We start from the raw sequence: 21,016 nt of genomic DNA, 5'->3' as shown, positions 1-21,016 counted from the left end.
TCTTAACACCAAACAAGAAGTGGAAGAAATTCACAAGAACAAGTATTCAATAGCTTCAGATATCAGGTTCCAAACGGGGGCGTCAAATCTTAGGCAGAAAATAAACCAACTCTTGACACAGAACCAAAGGCCTCTCCTCAGGACACAGACCAATTAACTGTCACAGGTTGTTTTCTATAATTAGAATATATGATATTTATAATGAAAAGGAGACCAAAAAAGTCAAGTCAGCATTTAGTAAAATCAGAAGAGGGACGATGAGGATGGTCTCCTACAGACACAGGCCGGGGAGGGGCCCAACTGCCTGCGCTCCCCGCGAGGAAGCGCACCCCTTCCGTCTGCCAGAGGCGCCCCGCCGCCCTCCTCCCTGCCCACCTGAGGCGCCGCCGCGGGTCAGAGGGCGTCCCCGTCCGCCGGCCCGTGCCGTAATCGGACATCATGCCGTAATCCACGTCATCGTAGCCCATGCTTCGCTGGTCATCCTCCAGCCCGTAGGGCTCCGGATGGAAGCGGTGCAGGTCCACACTGCTCCCGCCCACCCGGACCTGGGGCTGCGGCCCGTAGACGTCCTGCCGGCTGGGCGCCCGGTAACCTTCCATGCTGGGCCGGTACCGCTCCTCGATGCGGGTCACCCGCGACAGGCTGCCGTAGTTGTCGCCGCTCCCGGGATACCCGTCCTCGTAGTGGCGGCTGTATCCGTCGGGAGGGTAGTGGAAGTTCCTGGGGAGGGTGGCCGTGCCTGCTTGCCCCACGTAGGGACCAGGGCCCCCGTTGCCGTTCTTGCGGAAGTCACGCCCCAGAGTCTGGATGTAGCTGTTCGACACCGCCGAGGCGTCTACAGGCAGCCCGTCGGGCCCCATAGGGACTGGCTGCACCGTCCGCGTCGTCACCGTCTTCACCACTTTCTTGACCTTCGAGTAAGGAAACAGAAAACGAACGTTAATGACGTGAACAAATTAAGCGTAAACTCTAGACCCCTCTAAGAAATAACCCTGTGTCCCCAGCTTGCTTTCCCTAGAAATGCCGAGCAATCTCACCGCCTCCCCGTCGATCTTCCGGGAAGTCTGCCGGGAACAACACCGCACTGGCAGTCACAGTGCCTCAAGGAAAGCTGCTGAGACTCCCTTCCTCATTCCATCAGGTTTTCTCATATCTCTTCCAGCTTCCCTGTGCAGCCCGGGAGCACTTTCTCTACGCTTCACTACAGATCACTGGCACTTCTGCCACCCTAGTGAACTGCCCAGCCCTTCCCCCTGATAAAGGCCACAGGAAGACCTCCGCCCTCACCCCAGACCTCACACAAGGCTCAGCTTACTGTGGTCTCTGTGCGCCGAGTGGTTCCGTCGTCCGAGGTCTCCACGGAGACCACAGACATGGCACCCTCGGGGTCCTCTTCCGTGTAGGTCTCCACAATCTGCCCCGGCTCCTGCATCCTGGGGACAGTGCTGTACAGAAGGTGGCTGTGATCCTACACGGCAGAGAGAAGAAGGAAAGAGCCACTCCTAAGCCATATACACTAATGATCCATCCCAAGGGGCAGCACAGTCTCCCTGAAGACAACACATCTTCTGTGGGCCCATAATTTTTAGGAGTGACTGTTCCCACTTTCCCAACTTGTACAAAAGGGCAGAAGATACAAGTTCCCAGTCCCATTCACCTAACAAACAGGAACTGAGTTAACTACAGCTACATCAGCACCCCCAGTGGCAGAGGCAGCAGACAGCACCCCAGGTCTAGTCATCCAAGTGAGCATGAACTGTGTAAAAAGCAGCTGTATCTGTATCTGAGTGATCCTTCAAATAAAACTAAGTTTACCCAATAAGAACCTTTAAGATGAACCAGAAAACCTCAGTAAGAGCCATCTTCTGAATGGCTCAATGTGATTTTTCAGATATGCCTAAGGCTCAAGACCAGCTAGATTTCAGGTAGGGATTTCTGCAAAGTAGAACCACACCCACTCTAGAAAAGGGATGCAGTAATGGAGGGATCAAACACTAAATCAATGGCCAATATAAGTCCAAAATAAAACCATATATATACTTTGAAGCTCCACTTTTTTTCATTTTTTTCCACTAAATGAAACTAATTAACGAGAGTTTACAACGTGCCAGGTAATTTAGAAGACACCAATATGCTCTCAAGCTGGGAAAGTAAAAAAGATATGAACAAGCAACCCAGACCTTGAACCAAAAGAGGTACCTGGGGTCCGTTGAGGCTTAGATCTGAAAATTTCTGTCGCTCAAGGTCAGCATCGCCCACAAAGCGGCCGTTCTGAAACAGAGCCCACAAGAAGACAATTCACTTTGTGGCCTTCTTCTGCTCCATCAAACACAAACGACCTTTTTCCAAACAGGAAAAGGGCTTTCAAGAAGGCATTTGTGGCCCAGAGTCCGTCTGTCAGTACAGATAAAAGAACCACATCGTGCCTTAGACTCAGCACCTCAGACGCGCAACTGGGCCTGGAGCTCAGGTGGCCTGGGCCTCTGGAACTTACGATGGTGAGGGCTCTGAGGCAGAGGTGTTTGTGCACGTTGGTCAGTTTTGTTCAGCGCCTCCCTAGCACCCTCAACAGTGCCTGCACATACTAGGCACTCAAAACTCTTTTCTGAATAAGGTAAGTTCCCTGTGAAATCTTTTTGGAAAGCCATAAGAACATAGGAAAGTTGGAAAAGCTAGGGTGGGGGGTTTCCAAAAGCCTTTACTGTTTCATGCATCTTCATGCTCTACAACCATGGGAAACGCCCACACCAGGCGGCTTTCTACAGAAAGAAGCAAGAGGTACGAGTTTCTCTTTTCAAGCAGGAAGAAAATAAGCATCTCAGCCCCCTTCAAGCAAACAAATGTCTCAGTATCTTCATTACCAATTATAAGATCCACAGAACACATTCAAAAATGCCATTCTTAAGTTGCTCCATCTGAAGCAGCAGGAAATAATCTAACGACCGTATACTATGTAAAAACACATTTGACTACTCCCCTTCACAAAGCCTACAGTGAGATCAGCCACCTTGAGAGACTCTTCCCCTACCCTACTCGCATTACGTAGGTCATGTAATGCTGTAGGGAAAGGAAGTTAAACATTATTTTCAGGAAGAAGGAAGGGTGTGGTTTCACTGCTGAGCAGAAGTTAAAAATAAAAGAGAGAGACTCCATGTACTAAATCCTGGAATTCCCCACCACCTCCAAGGCTGAGCGCTCCTGCTCTCCTTTGCAATATATACCCCTCCAACCCTCAGCCTCTATTCTTGTTCCTGTAAAAATCCTAGAAGCCCTGCAAACACATGGCTTCCAAATTCCTGATCGTCCCCAATTGAAATTACATCCTCTCACTCAACAAGCTCCGTAGCCTGAGGGACCTTCTCCATTTCAAACATTAATAAGCAATCGTGAGCATGAGCGTTGCTCTTGATTCCCATCAGGATCTCCTAAGATGAACTCTATCAGGCAATGCCTATTACACACACACATACACACGCACACACGCGCACACACACAGACAAAACCTCAGACAGATTACATCACAGCAAAGTCAGACTACAGAAACCATAGGAAACACAAGATACTTCTCGTTTCGAACACCAACTCACTTCAGAGTCACATCCGAGTCAGCCAACCCAGAGACCACTGGCTCCTGCGGTCATCTGGCTTAAATAGCAGCATGATGCTCCCTCGCCAACTCTAACCAAAAGAATTAACAATGACCCCCTTCTCCAAAAAATGACTTGAACAGCCAACAAAAAAAGTGTGGAGCGGGAATACACAATTTACCAACACTGCCACGCCTCTGAGCAAACTGCTCTGTGAGGGAGAATGAGAATGCAAGATGTCCAACTTCCCCAACCACGAAGCAGGCATTTAATATCCTTAATTTTTGATATGGAGGAAGAGGGAAACCAGGGGGGAAAAAAAGAAGTTAACTTGAGCACAGCTTCAAATTATATGATCTGCCACTACCAGAACGGCATCCCGACCCAGAAACCCCACTGCAGCCGACAGGAAGTCAGATGGATGCTTCGAGAGAGATGTCCACGTAACTCGGCAGAGCAGCAATGTCCTGTCTCAATCAGTACCGAGCACCCTGCGAAGGTGATCACTAGGCAGGGGCACGGGATGCCCGCCGTGCGGAGAGCAGCCTCCCCGAGGGGTCCGTGTCTGCGGGCAGGCCTGGCGGACGGAGGGTTACCTGGTGCCGGCGGGTGAGCGTGCCGTTGGCCAGGAGCGGGCTGGCGTCCTGCGGGGAGACGCGGACGCGCTCCAGCTGCGCCGAGACGTGGCGCCGCTCCTCCTCCAGCGCCCGGGTCAGCTTCTCAAATTGCGCCTCCTGCTCCTTCACGGAGGCCAGGATGCTGGCGGGCGACTCCACCTCCGAGTCGTCCATGGAGGTGAGGGCAGGGCAAGAGAAGATGGCCCACTGAGGGAGGGGGGGAGGGAGGAGGCCCCTCACTGCACACTACCGGGGAGGCGAGAGAGGGAAGAGAAGGGCACAGGTCAGAGAGGACAGGTGCACGATTCACCCCAGAGCCAGAGATGCCCCTCGCGGTCTGCCTGCAGCGCAGAGAGAGAGCCGCCACCAAGCCTGGGCCCGCCACCGGCGCCTGCACAAGCAGGGTCCTCTGCCCACGACCCTCTGTAACAGCGCCTGGGACCGCCGCTGAAAGCGAAGGTGCGACCAGCCCCGTGCCCTGCACGGTCAGTAAGAGAGGACGGGGCTCAGGACTGCTCACACAGGAGATTCAAGTCAGGCTCCTTTTCTCAGCGAAGCTGCAACTCCGCACCACAGACAAGCATTCAGGGTCCGGCGGGACAAGCCGCCTCTCGAGACAGAGGGGCAGGACAGATCTTAGTTCACGTCTCCCAGATCCGAACACCGAAACTGCGGCAGTGGTGACAAAACATACTAAAGGAACTTGCCAAGTCATAATACCAAGAAGGGGGAGAAGTGAAAAAATATTCCTACCGTCAAAGGCAGGAAATACAACTAAGGCCCTCAAATTGAGTACATACATAAAGGGGCTTTTCTACTCTTCAAAACTGTACTACAATATTGAAGGCAGAATGTGTGCCTTGGCTAACGGACAAGAAAGCAGCAGAATAAAAAAGACTACGTGCAAACAGGAGCCATTTTCAGTGGCCTCCACATCTCTTTGTGGAGTAGGAAAAGGAGCCATCATATGAAACTATAATCAAGTTATCCCTTCTAGCAGTTCGTAGACTAACCTTTAGTCGATGGCTGGGACTTCCTACATCCCTGTCATCCTGAAGAAAGCTCTAAATAGGCTCCATTTTTACATCTTTACTTATTCCAACTAAAGGCAAACATCCAAGCACCTAGAGAGGATTTGTAACTACCACCACAAATGACAGTTACTCAGAACTGAAGAGTGCCCCATACCCTGTGACGTGAACTACCGAGTTGGCTAATAGGTGGAGGGGCACCGCAGTTACACTGTTGGATTGATTAGGGATTCTCTCTTACAAGTTGGCAGTGGGAGACTTTCTGGGGGAGTCCCAGATGTACTATGTTGAAAGGTGGGTTTCAGAATAAACCCTCTATTTCCCACCCTCTCATCAACACCTCCAGAAAAAAAGCACTTAATTTTTTATTGTTAATAAACATATTTATATACACACCTGTTAAGAGAAGGTCGCAACTGATTGGTTTAACAGAAAACAGCCCAGGCTAGATCCAAAGTGTCATGGGAGAAGCATCCCAGCCACCACAGCAAGGAGGAAGCAGGAAGGAGAGAGCTGTAGGAATACGTGGAGGAAAAACAGGAGTGAGAGGAAAATAAAATATATCTAATGTATTAAAAAAAAAAAAAAACGAGCAAGGGCAGATATGGGGGAAAAAACAATCTAGGAATGGGGGTAATTTAAAACATGACCTAGAATTGCTTAATGTGACAGATGCCCTTTGGACTTGACTGTTTTCAAATACACGGACCCTGAATGTAGTTTTCAATAAAACTGGATTCTGCGGTCATGTCAGAGTTTCCCCACCTGTACTTCTGCAGAGCACTAGGAGCAGGTTATAATACGGATAGAAATTCATTTACCCCCTGTTCCCAGCAACCAAATTGGGAAGAAAGAGAAAACTGCTTTTGGAACGCCCTTCCGCCTCCTCCCCACCCCTGAGGCAGAAACGTCCAGAGCCCAGTCCCAGCATGCCCACAAAGACGTTGGGAAACCAGTGCAATAGTCGTGCTGGGGAAGGCGTGTGGGGACTAGCCAGGCTCAGCCTTCGGCTTCAGTTCCCTTTCCCACGCTCCCCAGGGCCCTACCAAGCACAGACGCGCAGGCCTGTCTGCTTCAGTGTGCACGCAGCGTTCAGCAAGCACGAGTATCCAGAGGAACTGACAAGCAGGCGCCCAACAAACTCCTTGGGCTTCCCCGGTGGCTCAGCTGGTAAAGAATCCGCCTGCAATGCAGGAGACCTAGGTTCGATCCCTGGGTTGGGAAGATGCCCTGGAGAAGGGAACGCCTACCCACTCCAGTACTCTGGACTGGAGAAGTCCATGGACTGTATAGTCCATGGGGTCAGGAAGGGTCGGACAGGCTGAACAACTTTCACTTTTCAGACGCCTTAATTAATTCTCCATCACCCAGACTCCTCCCAGTGGACCAGGCCCTCAGTCCAGGAACGCGGTCCTCCGGCCTCTGGGCTCCCACAGCCACTTACCAACCCCGTTCTTCCTCCAAGTTCAAAGGCCGCTGTCGCTTTCTCAATCCCCTACAGAGCAACAAGCCATTCAAAAGTCTTTTTTTTTTTTAAATATTCCTCCCTTTCATTTTTATTACTTAATTTTAAATACTTGTGCTTACCCACTACATCAATGACCTACGAACCTTCCATACTGAAAGGACTCAGCTCGAGAGCTTCTCCCAGGTCGGTCTGAACTGTAGTTACTACTCGGGCAGTCTCCACCCTGTAATTTTCTTTGCTAATAAAAGACCAAACTACCACTACTATCGAGCATACAATGACAACATTCCCTGTTGCAAAGAGAAACTGTCAGTCTGCCATAAAATCGCTGCCTTTTGCCCCCATGACTTTAGGAAGGGTAAGGGGGCTCTACCCAGGGCTCCAACTTGGGAAGCAGGATCTGGAGACCCAGCCCTAACTTGGAGAAGGTGAAAACATGAAGAAAGAGAAGATCAGATTCCTAGGACTAAAAGCATGGGGGAGGCTTATCTGCCCAGAACAGGGCAGAAGCAGAGCTTTGCAGGACAGAACTGGACTCAGAAGACACACCCCGTCCCGGCTCCGCCACTAGCCACCGACGGCAGCAAGGCCTGCCACGTTCTCGTCTCTAAGGCGCCAACACCGCCAGCCCAGCCTAGCCCAGAGCCGCAGCGAGGAGCAGCTGCAACGAGGTCCATTATATAAATGTGACGTATTAAGTTGTTTCAAGAGTTAGTTTTTATCTTCCAATTACATTACTTAATGATAATGCCTCAGCCTAAAACTATTTTGTGAACTAGAAGATGAAATTAACTGAGTCAAAGGCATACCTGGGTTCTAAGGAATGGATGAGCTGGTTTTCCTTCTCCAGAACTATTTACTAGGAGGTCCTACCTACACCAGTGTTTCTGGGACGTAGGGGGCTTCTCTTCAGCGCCTGGCAGCCATCACAGAATTACACATCTGCTATAATCAACTCTCAATTCCCTACTTGAGGCTTTAGCAGTTTATTAACAAGGAGAAAGGGAAGGTGAAAAGAACTAACAATCACTGAGTGTTTTAGATTTATTATCCTGGCAATCCTTCCAAGGACTCTAAGGTAAAGTTTTACTGCAAATGAGAAAAAGGGCTACAGGTGAAGAAATTACCCAAGGTCTCAGTTAATAGCAAATTTGAACTTAACTCCAATATAAAATGATAGTCCAACACCTCTCTCCTGTAACTCTTAAGAGGTTTATTCCCAAATATCAAAAGAAAGGGGGAAAAGAAAAAGTTTCTACTTATCTTTAGGTTAACGGGTTACCCATAATGTCTCCATATAAGAAATAAGTGGGAAAAAAATAAATAAATGGAAGGAAAAGGAAAGCTTATGTGGGGGAAGAGAATGAAGCAGTTAGGTAAGCTATAGAGGACAGTTTTCATTCCAATCCCAAAGAAAGGCAATGCCAAAGAATGCTCAAACTACCGCACAATTGCACTCATCTCACACACTAGTAAAGTAATGTTCAAAATTCTCCAAGCCAGGCTTCAGCAATATGTGAATGGTGAACTTCCTGATGTTCAAGCTGGTTTTAGAAAAGGCAGAGGAACCAGAGATCAAATTGCCAACATCCGCTGGATCATCGAAAAAGCAAGAGAGTTCCAGAAAAACATCTATTTCTGCTTTATTGACTATGCCAAAGCCTTTGACTGTGTGGATCACAATCAACTGTGGAAAATTCTGAAAGACATGGGAATACCAGACCACCTGATCTGCCTCTTTAGAAATTTGTATGTAGGTCAGGAAGCAACAGTTAGAACTGGACATGGAACAACAGACTGGTTCCAAATAGGAAAAGGAGTACGTCAAGGCTGTATATTGTCACCCTGTTTATTTAACTGCTATGCAGAGTACATCATGAGAAACACTGGGCTGGAAGAAGCACAAGCTGGAATCAAGATTGCTGGGAGAAATATCAATAACCTCAGATATGCAGATGACACCACCCTTATGGCAGAAAGTGAAGAGGAACTAAAAAGCCTCTTGATGAAAGTGAAAGTGGAGAGTGAAAAAGTTGGCTTAAAGCTCAACATTCAGAAAACGAAGATCATGGCATCCGGTCCCATCACTTCATGGGAAATAGATGGGGAAACAGTGGAAACAGTGTCAGACTTTATTTTTTTGGGCTCCAAAATCACTGCAGATGGTGACTGCAGCCATGAAATTAAAAGACGCTTACTCCTTGGAAGCAAAGTTATGACCAACCTAGATAGCATATTCAAAAGCAGAGACATTACTTTGCCAACAAACGTCCGTCTATTCAAGGCTATGGTTTTTCCAGTGGTCATGTATGGATGTGAGAGTTGGACTATAAAGAAATCTGAGCACTGAAGAACTGATGCTTTTGAACTGTGGTGTTGGAGAAGACTCTTGAGAGTCCCTTGGACTGCAAGGACCCAACCAGTCCATTCTGAAGGAGATCAGCCCTGGGATTTCTTTGGAAGGAATGATGCTAAAGCTGAAACTCCAGTACTTTGGCCACCTCATGCAAAGAGTTGACTCATTGGAAAAGACTCTGATGCTGGGAGGGATTGGGGGCAGGAGGAGAAGGGGACGACAGAGGATGAGATGGCTGGATGGCATCACTGACTCGATGGACGTGAGTCTGAGTGAACTCCGGGAGTTGGTGATGGACAGGGAGGCCTGGCGTGCTGCGATTCATGGGGTGGCAAAGAGTCGGACACGACTGAGCGACTGATCTGATCTGATATGATATAGGACATCACCTCACAACTTTGAGACCTGAGTCTCATGCCAAACATACACAGCATAAAAAACAAATTATCCTAGAGACCAGAATCTGCAAACCATTAACTAATTTTGGCAGTTAAGAGTCAGGAAAGCCTCAAGACTATAGGCCAACACCTTTACCGGTTTGCTACTTTTATTTTCAATAGATTACACTTGTCCTCACTAAAAAAAGATCACTGGGAATTCCCTGGTGGCCCAGTGCCAAGGCCCTGGGGCTTCACTGTCACAGCCCCACGTTCAGTCCTTGGTCAGGGAACCAAGACCCTGCAAGACATGCAGTAAACACCCCCCAAAAAAAGATCACTAAGGAATTCCCAGGGTGGGGGAGGGAAGCAAAGTGAACAGGTGAAACGTGCAACTCACCGATCACTAGACTTGCTGAGAATACCCTCTTTATTCTTAACAAGCCAAGACCTATAGACCCTGAATCTACAAGGTTCCCATATTCAAGTACGGACAACAGTAAATATCCAATCTCTTCTATAAGAATTCTAAACCAAAAAAAAAAGTTGAATTAAATCAGATACCCAGAAAGACCAAACAGTTCAACAATGTCAACCAGGTAACAGGGCAAAAAGTCACTTGCCTACAGCACAATCCCCACGATGATGTTCTACTGTAAACAGGCTGCAGAAACAGTTTGGAATTAGAATTCTTAAAGGTTAAGAATATCAACTTTGGAATCACACTGACTGTGTTCAAATCTCAACCCTGTTGCTTCTTAGCTATGTGACTTTGGGCAAATCTCTCTAATCCTCAGGTTTCTTTTCTGTAAAATGGAGAAGCAGGGAGAAACAAGACACACGGGACAGCTGCAAGGATGAAATGAGAGGCTCCATGGCAAGCACTCAGCAAACGCCCGACGCACAGAGAGCTACTGCTACCAACACTGCTGCGAGGAGGCCAGTCCTGAAGACTCACTAGGAGGACTGATGCTGAAGCTGAAACTCCGGTACTTTGGCGACCTCATGTGAAGAGCTGACTCACTGGAAAAGACCCTGATGCTGGGAGGGATTGGGGGCAGGAGGAGAAGGGGACGACAGAAGATGAGATGGCTAGATGGCATCACGAACTCGACGGACATGAGTTTGAGGAAACTCCGGGAGTTGGTGATGGACACGACTAACACTACTACAAACAGCTAACATACAGGACTAAGGTTTTGGAGGTGTTGGGTTTGGGGAGGTGTTGGTTTGGGCAGGTGTTGGGTTTGGGGAGGTGTTGGGTTGGGGAGGTGTTGGGTTTGGGGAGATGTTGGTTTGGGGAGGTGTTGGGTTTGGGGAGATGTTGGTTTGGGGAGGTGTTGGGTTTGGGGAGATGTTGGTTTGGGGAGGTGTTGGGTTTGGGGAGGTGTTGGTTTGGGGAGGTGTTGGTTTGGGGAGGTGTTGGTTTGGGGAGGTGCTGGTTGGGGAGGTGCTGGTTGGGGAGGTGCTGGTTTGGAGGTGTTGGTAAGGCATTTGAAGAAACCACTCGTCTCCGCAGGCTCCCCTTTGCCACTAGCTGTAGTTCTATAAACTACAGGCTACAGGAATTCTTCACACTCTTAAGGGTCGTGAAGTCACTCAGTCGTGTCCGACTCTTTGTGACCCCATGGACTGTGGCCCACCAGGCTCCTCCATCCATGGAATTTTCTAGGCAAGAGTACTGGAGTGGGTTGCCATTTCATGCTCCAGAGGTCAAAAGACCTGGAGTTCAAGACCTGGCTTTGCCAGAAACAGACTGTGAGACCTTGGAGAAGTTATAAATAACCCCACGTAAGCTTTACTTTTTGTTACTTTTCAGAGTTTAGCTTTATAAGATATGTAAAACTGAAGACAGGGTGACTCTGAACCTCTCTCCCACCTCCACACAATTCAGCGAAGTATATCCAAAAAGATGACCAAAATTAGGCACATAAATCTCTGTGGAAAGAGGAAGATTATTTGTCTTCAGATGGAAAACTCTAAACCCCACAAAACAGTCTTTGGGCTCTGGAAGAAACCAAGAAAAAAGAAATGTTATCTTCTGTAGCCAGGTTCAAAGGCAGCGCTGTTCCCTTCTATTTCTTCAGTACAGAATCAAAGATAAAGTTATGTCCTCCCTCTAAACGCAATGATTAGCAAAAACTTCATCATCCTAGGGATTCCAAACTGCTTTTTTAAAAGGTACAGACTGAGCCATCTACTGAAGAATACACCTGTATAAAACATAGCACCTGTAACACTACAGAACATAATCAAACCAAAAAGCATAGGCATTCTAAACATGTAAAGGTATTTATTTGCCTTGACTGGTATTTGCCAAGTTCAAACCAAAACAGTCCAGTTCAACCACACAAAGAGAAAATCCACACTTAATTTTTAAATCAAAAGGAATATATTTTGTCGATAGTTTTCCAGGGCTTCTTATCACAGAGTGCTTATACCAAAGTCCAAAGTCTAAGCACCCCACCCACCACTTGAAGTTCCACCATCTGAACTGAGAACAATTGAAAGCTCAGTCAGAACAATTCTAGTATTTCTCCCTGCTGGATAGACTTGCTCCTACACTAACCCAAACCCTGGACAAGATCTGCAATAAGACGGAAAGAGGACTATGTTCACTTCCCAACCTCCTGCCAACTGGGCACTTCTCAGAATTACGTGGCCTGCTTTATGACCGGCCCAGCTTCTCCACTTAAGAGCACCCAGAAGGCTGACGGAAGGAGTCTCTGCAATGAAGGACTAGGTCTCACCGTGTCCACCACTGCGTGCACTCGAAGTCCCTTCAGTCATATCTAACTCTTTGCGACCCCGTGGACTGTAGCCCGCCAGGCTCCTCTGGCCATGGGATTCTCCAGGCAAGAACACTGGAGTGGGCTGCCATTTCCTCCTCCGGGGCGTCTTCCTGACCCAGGGGTGGAGCCTAGTCTCCTGCCGTGGCAAGCGGGGTGGGGGTGGGGGGGGTTGTTACCACTAGCGCCACCTAAATCTAATGAATTAAGGGAGTCTCTGGTAAATCACCCTCCTCTTAGAAAAGAGTGATCATGCTATCTCATTGGAGTTTCTGAGGAAAAAAAAAAGGAAAATACATGAAACTTTTGGGCTTTTTGGTTTTTTTTTTGTTTGTTTTTAAAGAAATACTCCTTGTTAAAAGGCAGCTGAGCTAGCAATCCCTATAGGTCACTTAGGACACCTTAAATATTCTAGTTACCTGTTCCAGGATTTAAATGTTTTTTGCTGTGACTTTAAAAGAAAAAAAAAAAACAAAACACCTCCACCATCTTGACCCTAAATTCAGAAACCAGATGGAACATTCTTATTGCTCTTTTCCCCTCCCAAGTATCCTGGGAACCCCCCAAACCGTAATATACTAAAATGGCTAAATGCTAGGCTGGCTTTGAAGCAAAGTAAGGGTGCGGCTCTCGTCTACAGAGGGGGCCCAGGACTGAAATGGTATGGAAGGAAACAAAACCTGCTTCTCTGGAGGGCGTGTGACACACAGGCAGGACTGGTCTAACAAGTCCTCCCGATCTCTCAGGCCAGGCTGCCTCCTCCTCCTCCCCCACTAACCACGTGCCTCTCCAAGGCCTTCCACCGGGACAGATAGCACTGAATTTTCTCTCAATCCAGAGAGTCTGAGACACACTGAGCTACTTACCTGTATCCCTGTTGCAACCCTGCCAGAGGCACCTTAGCCAGCCTTATAAGGAGAAAGCAGAGCTTCAGGGAGAGGCCGATAAGAAAACAAAGATAAGAAGGAGGGGCCAAAAAAAAAAATACAGAGGGAGGTGTCAGACTGGAGGAAGGGGAGAGGCCAAATGCCTTTCTCCATTCTACAAAAAGTGGGAGAACAAGAGGGAGGTCAGCATACAAAGGGAAATTAGGAAAAGTCTACTCAAAACGGAACTTCACTTCTGTCTCATAAAAGACAAATCCTAAAATTAACTAGGACACCTTACACTCTTCACTACCACAGGCTAGGAAAGAAAAAATCCACGGGAAAAAAGCTTAACCTTAAGGTTTACTAGAGGTCACCCAACTGAGCTCACATTCCTTTTTTAAAGTGGCAGCTTCTCACCGACCCGCCTAACTTTCTATCTCTGGTATTCCCACCGACTCTTTTGCCCATTATTTGAAGATGACCTGGAAAAGCTGAAAGCATGTAACTGAATCACATCTACAGTCCAGCTTCCTCAGAAAGCCCTGAGCCCTAAAATGAGCAACAAGACACCGGTTCCATTAGGTTTAGGGTACGCCTTTTTTGACACAAGCAACAAAGAGACAAGTGTGAGTCTATGAAGACATCATGAGGTGTGAAGGTCCTATTTCAGCCACAGGGCAGATGGCTGAAGGAAATGTTTCGCTCTAAAAGAAGAAAATCTGACCTTATAGGGGGAGAGTATTTGTGAGTTATTAATTACTGACCTCTGCCTATAAATAAACACACACACTCTTCCCAACAACCTGAGGTAGCGTTGGCCCCTTCTGTAGACGAATAAACTTGCACATCAGAAGGATTCCGTCTCCTGCCCAAGATCAACACAACTAGTGAGTGGCAGAAACTTGAAAGACTGAGTGAATATGAACTTTCTATGTTTCTTGTGGTTAAAAGTCATTCTAATTCAAATACAGAAGGTGACCAAAAGTAACTTTTGGGTGGGGGGATGGAGGGGTGGTGACAGAGGATGAGGCGGAAGCATCTAGACCTTTGGGCACTACCTTCATTTTAAAGAGCAAGACTTTACTCAGTTCTGGAGAAGAATAGCCAGAATTGAAATACCTTAGATTTCTCATTTTAAAAGGAACAAGAACTCAAGAGAAAAGCTAAAAGAAACAAAAGAAGTATTACTTTGCACAAAATCACCTACTTTTCCCCTGAAAGGCCTGCTATTGAAATCTGGCTACTTGCCACATTCTCTAAGCAGAGCGCAAGAAAGAAAATCTAATCACAAATATCCCTACTACCATTTTTAATGTGACACCTCACTAAACCAATAGCAGAGATCGGAGGTGGGATAGAAAACAGAAGGAACTAGAAGCAGGGAAGACTGTGCTAGCCAGCATCAGAACAGAGGGGAGGGATTGTTCTAGTGGTATGTCAGCAATCTGCCTCTAGGGCAGCTGTCCTCCAGGGTAATCAAAGGCCGCTTGTGTGTGTCCTTAGGGACGAGCCAGCTCCGCAAGAAGTTGAAGACTCAGCCACCCAATCCACAAGTTGAGAAGAGATGCCTGATTCACAGCTAGAATGGAGGGCAGGGAAAACACAAAACAAGGGGAGCTGGGGGTGGGGAGGGGTGGGGGCGCTCCAGGTGCTGGTTAAGTCTAGACGGAGGGGGAATCCCTGACATCGACCAACCGCAGCCCACTGGAGCGCAGGGAACTGCCAGTACCTCTCCATACTGAGAAACGGGGGTGCGGGCGGGTACCTCTCCATACTGAGAAACGGGGGCGCGGGCGGGTGCTTCCCTTGGTGATCCAATGCTAAAGGCCTCACGCTACTGAAGCAGGCAGCCCAGGTTCCAGCCCTGGTCAGGGGAAACGGATCCCCCATTCACTGGCGCAGTGAAATGAATAAATACAAAGATTTTTTTTTTTTTAAGAAGTGGGTTTCTCCAGCTCCGTATGGACTAAGGCATCAATTGGAATTGCCCCTTTCTACGATGCATGAGACACGGTGCTCGGGACTGGTGCACTGGGATGACCCAGAGGGATGGGATGGGGAGGGGGGTAGGAGGGGGGTTCAGGATGGGGGACACATGTACACCCATGGCTGACTCATGTCAATGTATGGCAAAACCACTAAGTAATTAGCCTCCAATTAAGATAAATAAATTTATATTTTAAAAAAGGAATTGCCTGTTTCTATCCTTTTCACAGACTCAACAGATCTGCAATATATACCGTGAATAACATAAAATAAACATCTACCTCCTTCTAATATTCCTTCCTTAATTAAATCCGAGAGATCTATAAATAGTAGCAGCGCACATTAAAAAGTCAGTGAGATCCCAATATAAGAGACGGTAGCCATTTACTTAACTCGAGTGCTAAACGCAAAAGGCCACAGTCACAACTCGCACTCCCCGGCCCTCGGAGAAGCTCGCTGCCCCAAGACCCACTAGACACACAAAGGCTCTCTCTTCTCAGTAGAGCCCGGCAGCGGAGGGGCTCTCCAGGGACAAAGAGATTTCACAGGAGAACCACAAAGACATCGCCCCTCTCGGCTCCCCCACTCCCAGCTTTCTCACTTCCTGTCACAGTAGCACCAGACCACAGTCTCCCAGAAACAAACAAATACAAAGTGCTGGATTCTGGGCTGCAAGCCAACCGCATTCCAGGGCATCCTGTCTACCAATCGCCAGCCCGAGCTCCCACTCTGCCCCGCGCAGCTCCTTATCATGTTCAGGGAAAACAACCCTCCTCCCTGCCCCAAGCTACAGGGGACAAAGCTCGGGCCTTTCAGCATCGGCGGAGATATCCTGTGTGAGGACCTAAGGGCTCAGAGGGCCTGGGGCGATTTTCAAGGCTCCTTCTTGGCTAGTTTCTTCACCTGGGGGACTGGGGATTTTAAAGCTGCTGCTGGTGTTATACTCAGCTCAGCTGTGTGTGATATATCCCACAGAAAGCTTCATCATGGCAACCTGATCACCAATCCGCATTCAGTCAAGAGAATACTCACGCCTGGGAAAACAACTTCGGACACATCCTCTATCCTGCTCTCTATCACCCATTTCTACTGTTTAAAGTCTTTCAAACTCTTCGCCACAAGCTAAAACTGCTTTCTAAAAGGCCCCACAGAGAACAAACAAAAGGCAGCAGACTCCACCCTGTGTAGAGGCGGAACAGGCACCAGCAGATGCCAGAAGCAAAGTTCTCCCTTTCCCCAGGGAGTGAAGGGAGGTCTCCTAGGGGTTGCACAGTAGTTCTTGCAGCAAGAAAGGTCGACACTACAGCAGCTTCCCTGCTCACTGCTGCCCCTGGAGTGGGTCAGGGGCTGTATGCAGGTTTGGCACCTCATCAGGAAGGAAAATCTCCCTCCCTATAAGAGCCCTCAGCTCATACCAAGAATGGGATATATGATACATTTTTTTATTGTCTTATACAAGCCCATTGGGTGTTAGCCCTAAACTCCAGAAGCAAAGACGTAGAAAGAAGTCAAGCCCTATTAACCAGATTCTTGAAATCCAAAGTAACACCCTTTGCCCCCAGGGCTCAATTCCCCTGGCGTAAAGCACAGCACAAGGTTTAGGGCGCAGAGCTCTCAAACCAGGGGGATATTCCAGGCAATTAACGAGTGAGTAATACACAGTTATTTCTCATCTTCTCCCCTTCCTTTCTCCTTCTTGGCTCTGCTAGAAGCTCCCTATGCAGAAACCTGATTTGGATGGTACATGTTGATGCAAAAAGACATAAGTCTAAAACAGCACAATTAGAATGAATTATTCCATATCTGGCTATGATATAACCAGATACAAGGAGGTGGAGCAGGTATAGACACAATAATCAAGTCATTCTAGGACTGGACAGAAAAAAGAATATTTAGCCGTATTCACCCTGTATTTCAGACCAGACAGAGCCTTGCCACTGCAAGCTCTATCACTGAGGCACACGCAGTTTGAAATCTCTTACACAGCGCTGAATCAAACCAACTCAGGAATAACTTTAAACGTTCGTATTAATTTAAAAGTTAGTATTCTTACCCAATTCTCCTTCATTCATACTCCAGGCCAAATACATTAGTGGGAGATGGTTATATCAAAAGCAGATAAAACAGCACAGTAGGAGAGTTTAAGATATCTTTTTTTTAAGATACTTAAAAAAACACACACCCCAGACAGAGAACCGGACACACCAGTATCTATGCTGCTGTTACTCCAAAGGGATACTCAGCAAGTTCTCTGCCTCAAATTGAGCAGGTGAGACAGAAAATGCATGCTGACTCAGAAAGACAGTCACCCCACAACGTGAGGGAAGGAAGCAGACCAGTACAGCCAACTGATCGCAGTTTAGCACAACTTCACGCTTCTACTCCTGTCCTATCTCTGGCTGTTTGCAGACAGTCAGAAAACCCAACCAAAGAAATAACAAAGAAGTAAGGAGAAAGTCAATGGAAGGGACCAAGACTTAAGCTGAATACTAAATGGTTGGGAAAGTATGAATCTGTTTTGCTATATAACTTCACACATACCCCTTTTCTCCCCGTCAGCCCAAAGCTGAAAGAATTGGAAGGAGGTGAAGCAGAGGAAAGAATGTGATTGGGAAAAGGTTTTGCTACATTCCAACTAGCCAACATCCCACATAGCATTAAAAGTGCCCAAGGATCCAATCCCACTACTGAGAGTTGCTAGGACTCAGCTAACACACACCCAATTCCTCTACCACCCTCCCCCTAACACCCTGAAAAGAAGCATAATGGAGATAGCTTGATGAAGGCACCAGCTGTTTCCCCCACCCTCCCTCCCCCCAGCCCCAGAGACCACAGTTCAAACTCACATCAAACACTTAATACAATTGACTGGCCAGTAGGAAGGAGAAGCCAGAACTAAAATAGCAGGAAGAGTGCCAACTGGCCCCACTTAGAAGGAATGCTTTCTTGGCTCAATTTAAAAATAAGAAACTTCTGTCATCCACTCCCCTCTGCCCATTTATGCTCTCCTTTCCACAACCTACCCCTCAGTATCAAATGGATTTCAGTTTCTTCCCTCCTTGATCTATTTTCAAATGTCAGGGAATACAGGGGAGGTATAAGGTTTAATGTAAAATAATGTCTTGGAGACTGGAAGGCTTCCTGGACTGCAACAGCAAGCGCAGCACAAAGCTATTAGATAATGTCAAGTAGAAAGCAGTCCACGCAGCATCCATCTCCGGGTTTTAAGAAGGGAACAAATGCTTCTGCTCCTCCACACTGATATGACCTGACCTCCCCAGGCATAATAGCCAGTTAAAGCACTACTGTGACCAGCCCCTCCCCCAGCCATTTCTAAGTGGGCCAGCATTAGCCAAGGAGGAAGGGAAGGAAGCCGGCACTTCCTTTTCAGACAGGAAGTAACATTGGCCCTTCCTGCTGAGTTTTAAACAAATTGTCCAGCTGAGTTTCAATGTTAACATCCTCTCCTGAAGTCGTTCCACAATTTCAAAATGGAGAAGGGAAATGGAGATGTGGTCTAAGTTTCCCTTCCCCCTAAGAGGCAAGTCCTCCATCCCATACTAAGCACTGGCAGAATCCCCAAATCCGACAGTGACATCAGTCATTTATTTCAAAACAACACAGGATACAGAGGTAGAAAGCTTCCAACTACCCACTGACACCATGAACTAGTCTCCTCTATTTCTCATACTAAGTCACCACCCATCTGAGAAATCATACAGATCTGTAGCTTAACTCAAAAGTTCCAATTTTGTGGTCCTCAAACCTGAGTGATCAGAATCACCTGGGAAGCTGTTTTTAGAAATATCTCCCAAATCTACATCCCCAGTCCTCACACCTTACTATCTAGGTGCCTCAGAATTCATCTTCGTAAAAAGCTCTCAAAGCGGTTCTGACAGCTGCTGGGAACCACCATCCTGGCCTATCCTGACAACCCTCTGCCCACCACATTCCTCTCCCAAAAAGGACACTGGTTGTAAAATACATTATTCGGACCTGCTTTACTGTTCATTAGACAGCTCGTTATTCAGTTTGGATTAAAGTTTCTTTGAAAGTATGGAATTAAATATATAGATGGCCAGAATGATACAATACTAAATGCTATATTTCAGGCTCAGAACCTAAAAGGAAGAACTATCTCACTACTTTGGAATCCTGAGTTGCTACAGTGGAGGATATCCCTATTTACACTGCAGATTGGAAAACCCAATTATTGTTTCAAATGACTCAGTTTAACTTTCCTCCAAGGAACAAAGAGCTATACCACATTTCCTAAGATTGGTTCCACATTCCATCCCAAAAGAAGTCTGAAGTCTTAAATCTAACATTCAAGACCCTAGATAATTTTAGCCCAGTTGACAATATAATAGAAACACCAGAAACTCTAGATTCACGTGTTACCTCTGACACTTATCCAAGTAAGTCACTTTAACTTCTGCTTTGAATAGCAAGTGAATAGTAAGATGTTTTTAGAAGGAGCATAAAGAGGAGTATTTCCACAAGGAAGCATGTCACCAGAGACTTAGGAAAGAAGAATGGCATCAAAAGACTGACTTTCAAGACAACTATAAACATCTGTAAAGCAGTGATTTAAAGCAACTCCAGAATTTGGGGAATCTGATTGCCGAGAGTATTTCCTGCAAAATGATACAGTTATCTGACCAAAGGAGAAGGGGACAGGAGGGAAAAAAAGTTTTCTGATCGAGGGCATCTCCCAAGGATGATATTAGGTAACAGAATGACAACTAGATAGGTATAATTAAAGGGAAAAGTAGATGGTAACCAGGTCAAGCTACAGGGTTAAACCCCAAACTGAGAGAGAGACCCAGAAAGAGACAGAGACAGTCTTTCACTGAAGGACAGACTAGCAAAACAAGAAATCTTGCAAGAGAAAGAAAGAATGGGTGATTCGAGACAGATTCCTCTGGGAATCACTATGCTTTTACTTTCCATTATGGGGGTGCCACAGAACACTGATGACTGCACACTAGTGCTTCTTCAATCCCACCAAAGCCAACCAGGCCAAGGGGTTCAGCCTATGTTTTAACACCATTACTGCTTAAACATATTAATACATAAAAAGGGAAAACAGACATACAGTTAGTTATCAGGATTGATCACACCCCCTGATGTGCAAGACAGTAATATGGATACGGTGACCTATAAAATGGACCCTGAAGCTATTTAATCTCAATGATGAGGGCTGTGAGGAAGCAGGAACTTTTGGTCCAATGAGCAAAACAAAAAGCAGCAAATAAGTGGGGTAGGCATAATATTTGGTCATAAGCCAAATCAACAAATGTACTAAAAAAAAAAAAAAAAAAACTCAATGTACTCAAATGTACTCAAAAAGAAGGCTGTCACTTCTACTGTTCATAGAAATTTGACTCTGTAGATCAGTTGGTGGAGAAACAGATTTCTCTAGGGAAGAAAAATTTGATCTCAGTTTCCACACACACACAAGCTTGTTCAAAATAGCTGCATTACTTTTATCATTCTCCAAGACAAGGGTCATCCACCTATGCAGATTCTGCTACTTTGCGATTTCGTGCTGACTATTCTGCAATGGGACAAAGATGGAGGCTGGGCCAGGTGTTGCCTCAGCTCCTTATAAAGCACACACAAAAACTCTCTCTCAGCTGTCGTCTTTGGGGTCTGCGGCGAGGAGACTGCCGGCGCTGCACAGTGCGGGAGTCCACACGGCCTCCCCTGACATGCGCACACTCATGGGCCTCTGAACGCGTCTGCCACCCCATCTCTCTTGCCTGCTAGTAACAACCAGTCTGTTAGGGCCTTTGCACTTTGTACCCTTATCTGTGTGACTTCATTCCGATTTCTTTTAAGTCTCTTTCAAACATTATTTGTAAGCGAGGCCCTCCCTAACTGCTCCATATTAAAACAAGCTCACTCCTGCCCTTGCACTTGCTATTCACCAC

General features: G+C 46.9%; 1 protein-coding gene across 16 annotated transcripts in view; it reads right to left on the bottom strand.

Moving 5' to 3' along the window:
- CTNND1 (catenin delta 1) overlaps positions 1-21,016 on the bottom strand; it is a 45,344-nt gene that overhangs the window by 16,470 nt on the left and 7,858 nt on the right. For 8 of the 16 annotated variants that reach the window (NM_001192402.3, XM_059874699.1, XM_005216539.5 and 5 more), the window contains 5 exons: positions 5,632-5,748; positions 4,184-4,450; positions 2,200-2,271; positions 1,316-1,468; positions 376-911 (listed from right to left, as the gene is read on the bottom strand). In NM_001192402.3, coding sequence (NP_001179331.2) covers positions 376-911; positions 1,316-1,468; positions 2,200-2,271; positions 4,184-4,378 — 956 coding nt within the window. In that variant the 5' untranslated portion in view covers positions 4,379-4,450; positions 5,632-5,748. The other 8 variants (XM_059874697.1, XM_010812882.4, XM_024975234.2 and 5 more) reach the window with 6 other exon arrangements.

This window comes from Bos taurus, chromosome 15, assembly GCF_002263795.3.
Source record: "Bos taurus isolate L1 Dominette 01449 registration number 42190680 breed Hereford chromosome 15, ARS-UCD2.0, whole genome shotgun sequence".
Classification (NCBI taxonomy): domain Eukaryota; kingdom Metazoa; phylum Chordata; class Mammalia; order Artiodactyla; family Bovidae; genus Bos; species Bos taurus.
This window is presented reverse-complemented; position numbering and strand designations above follow the sequence as displayed.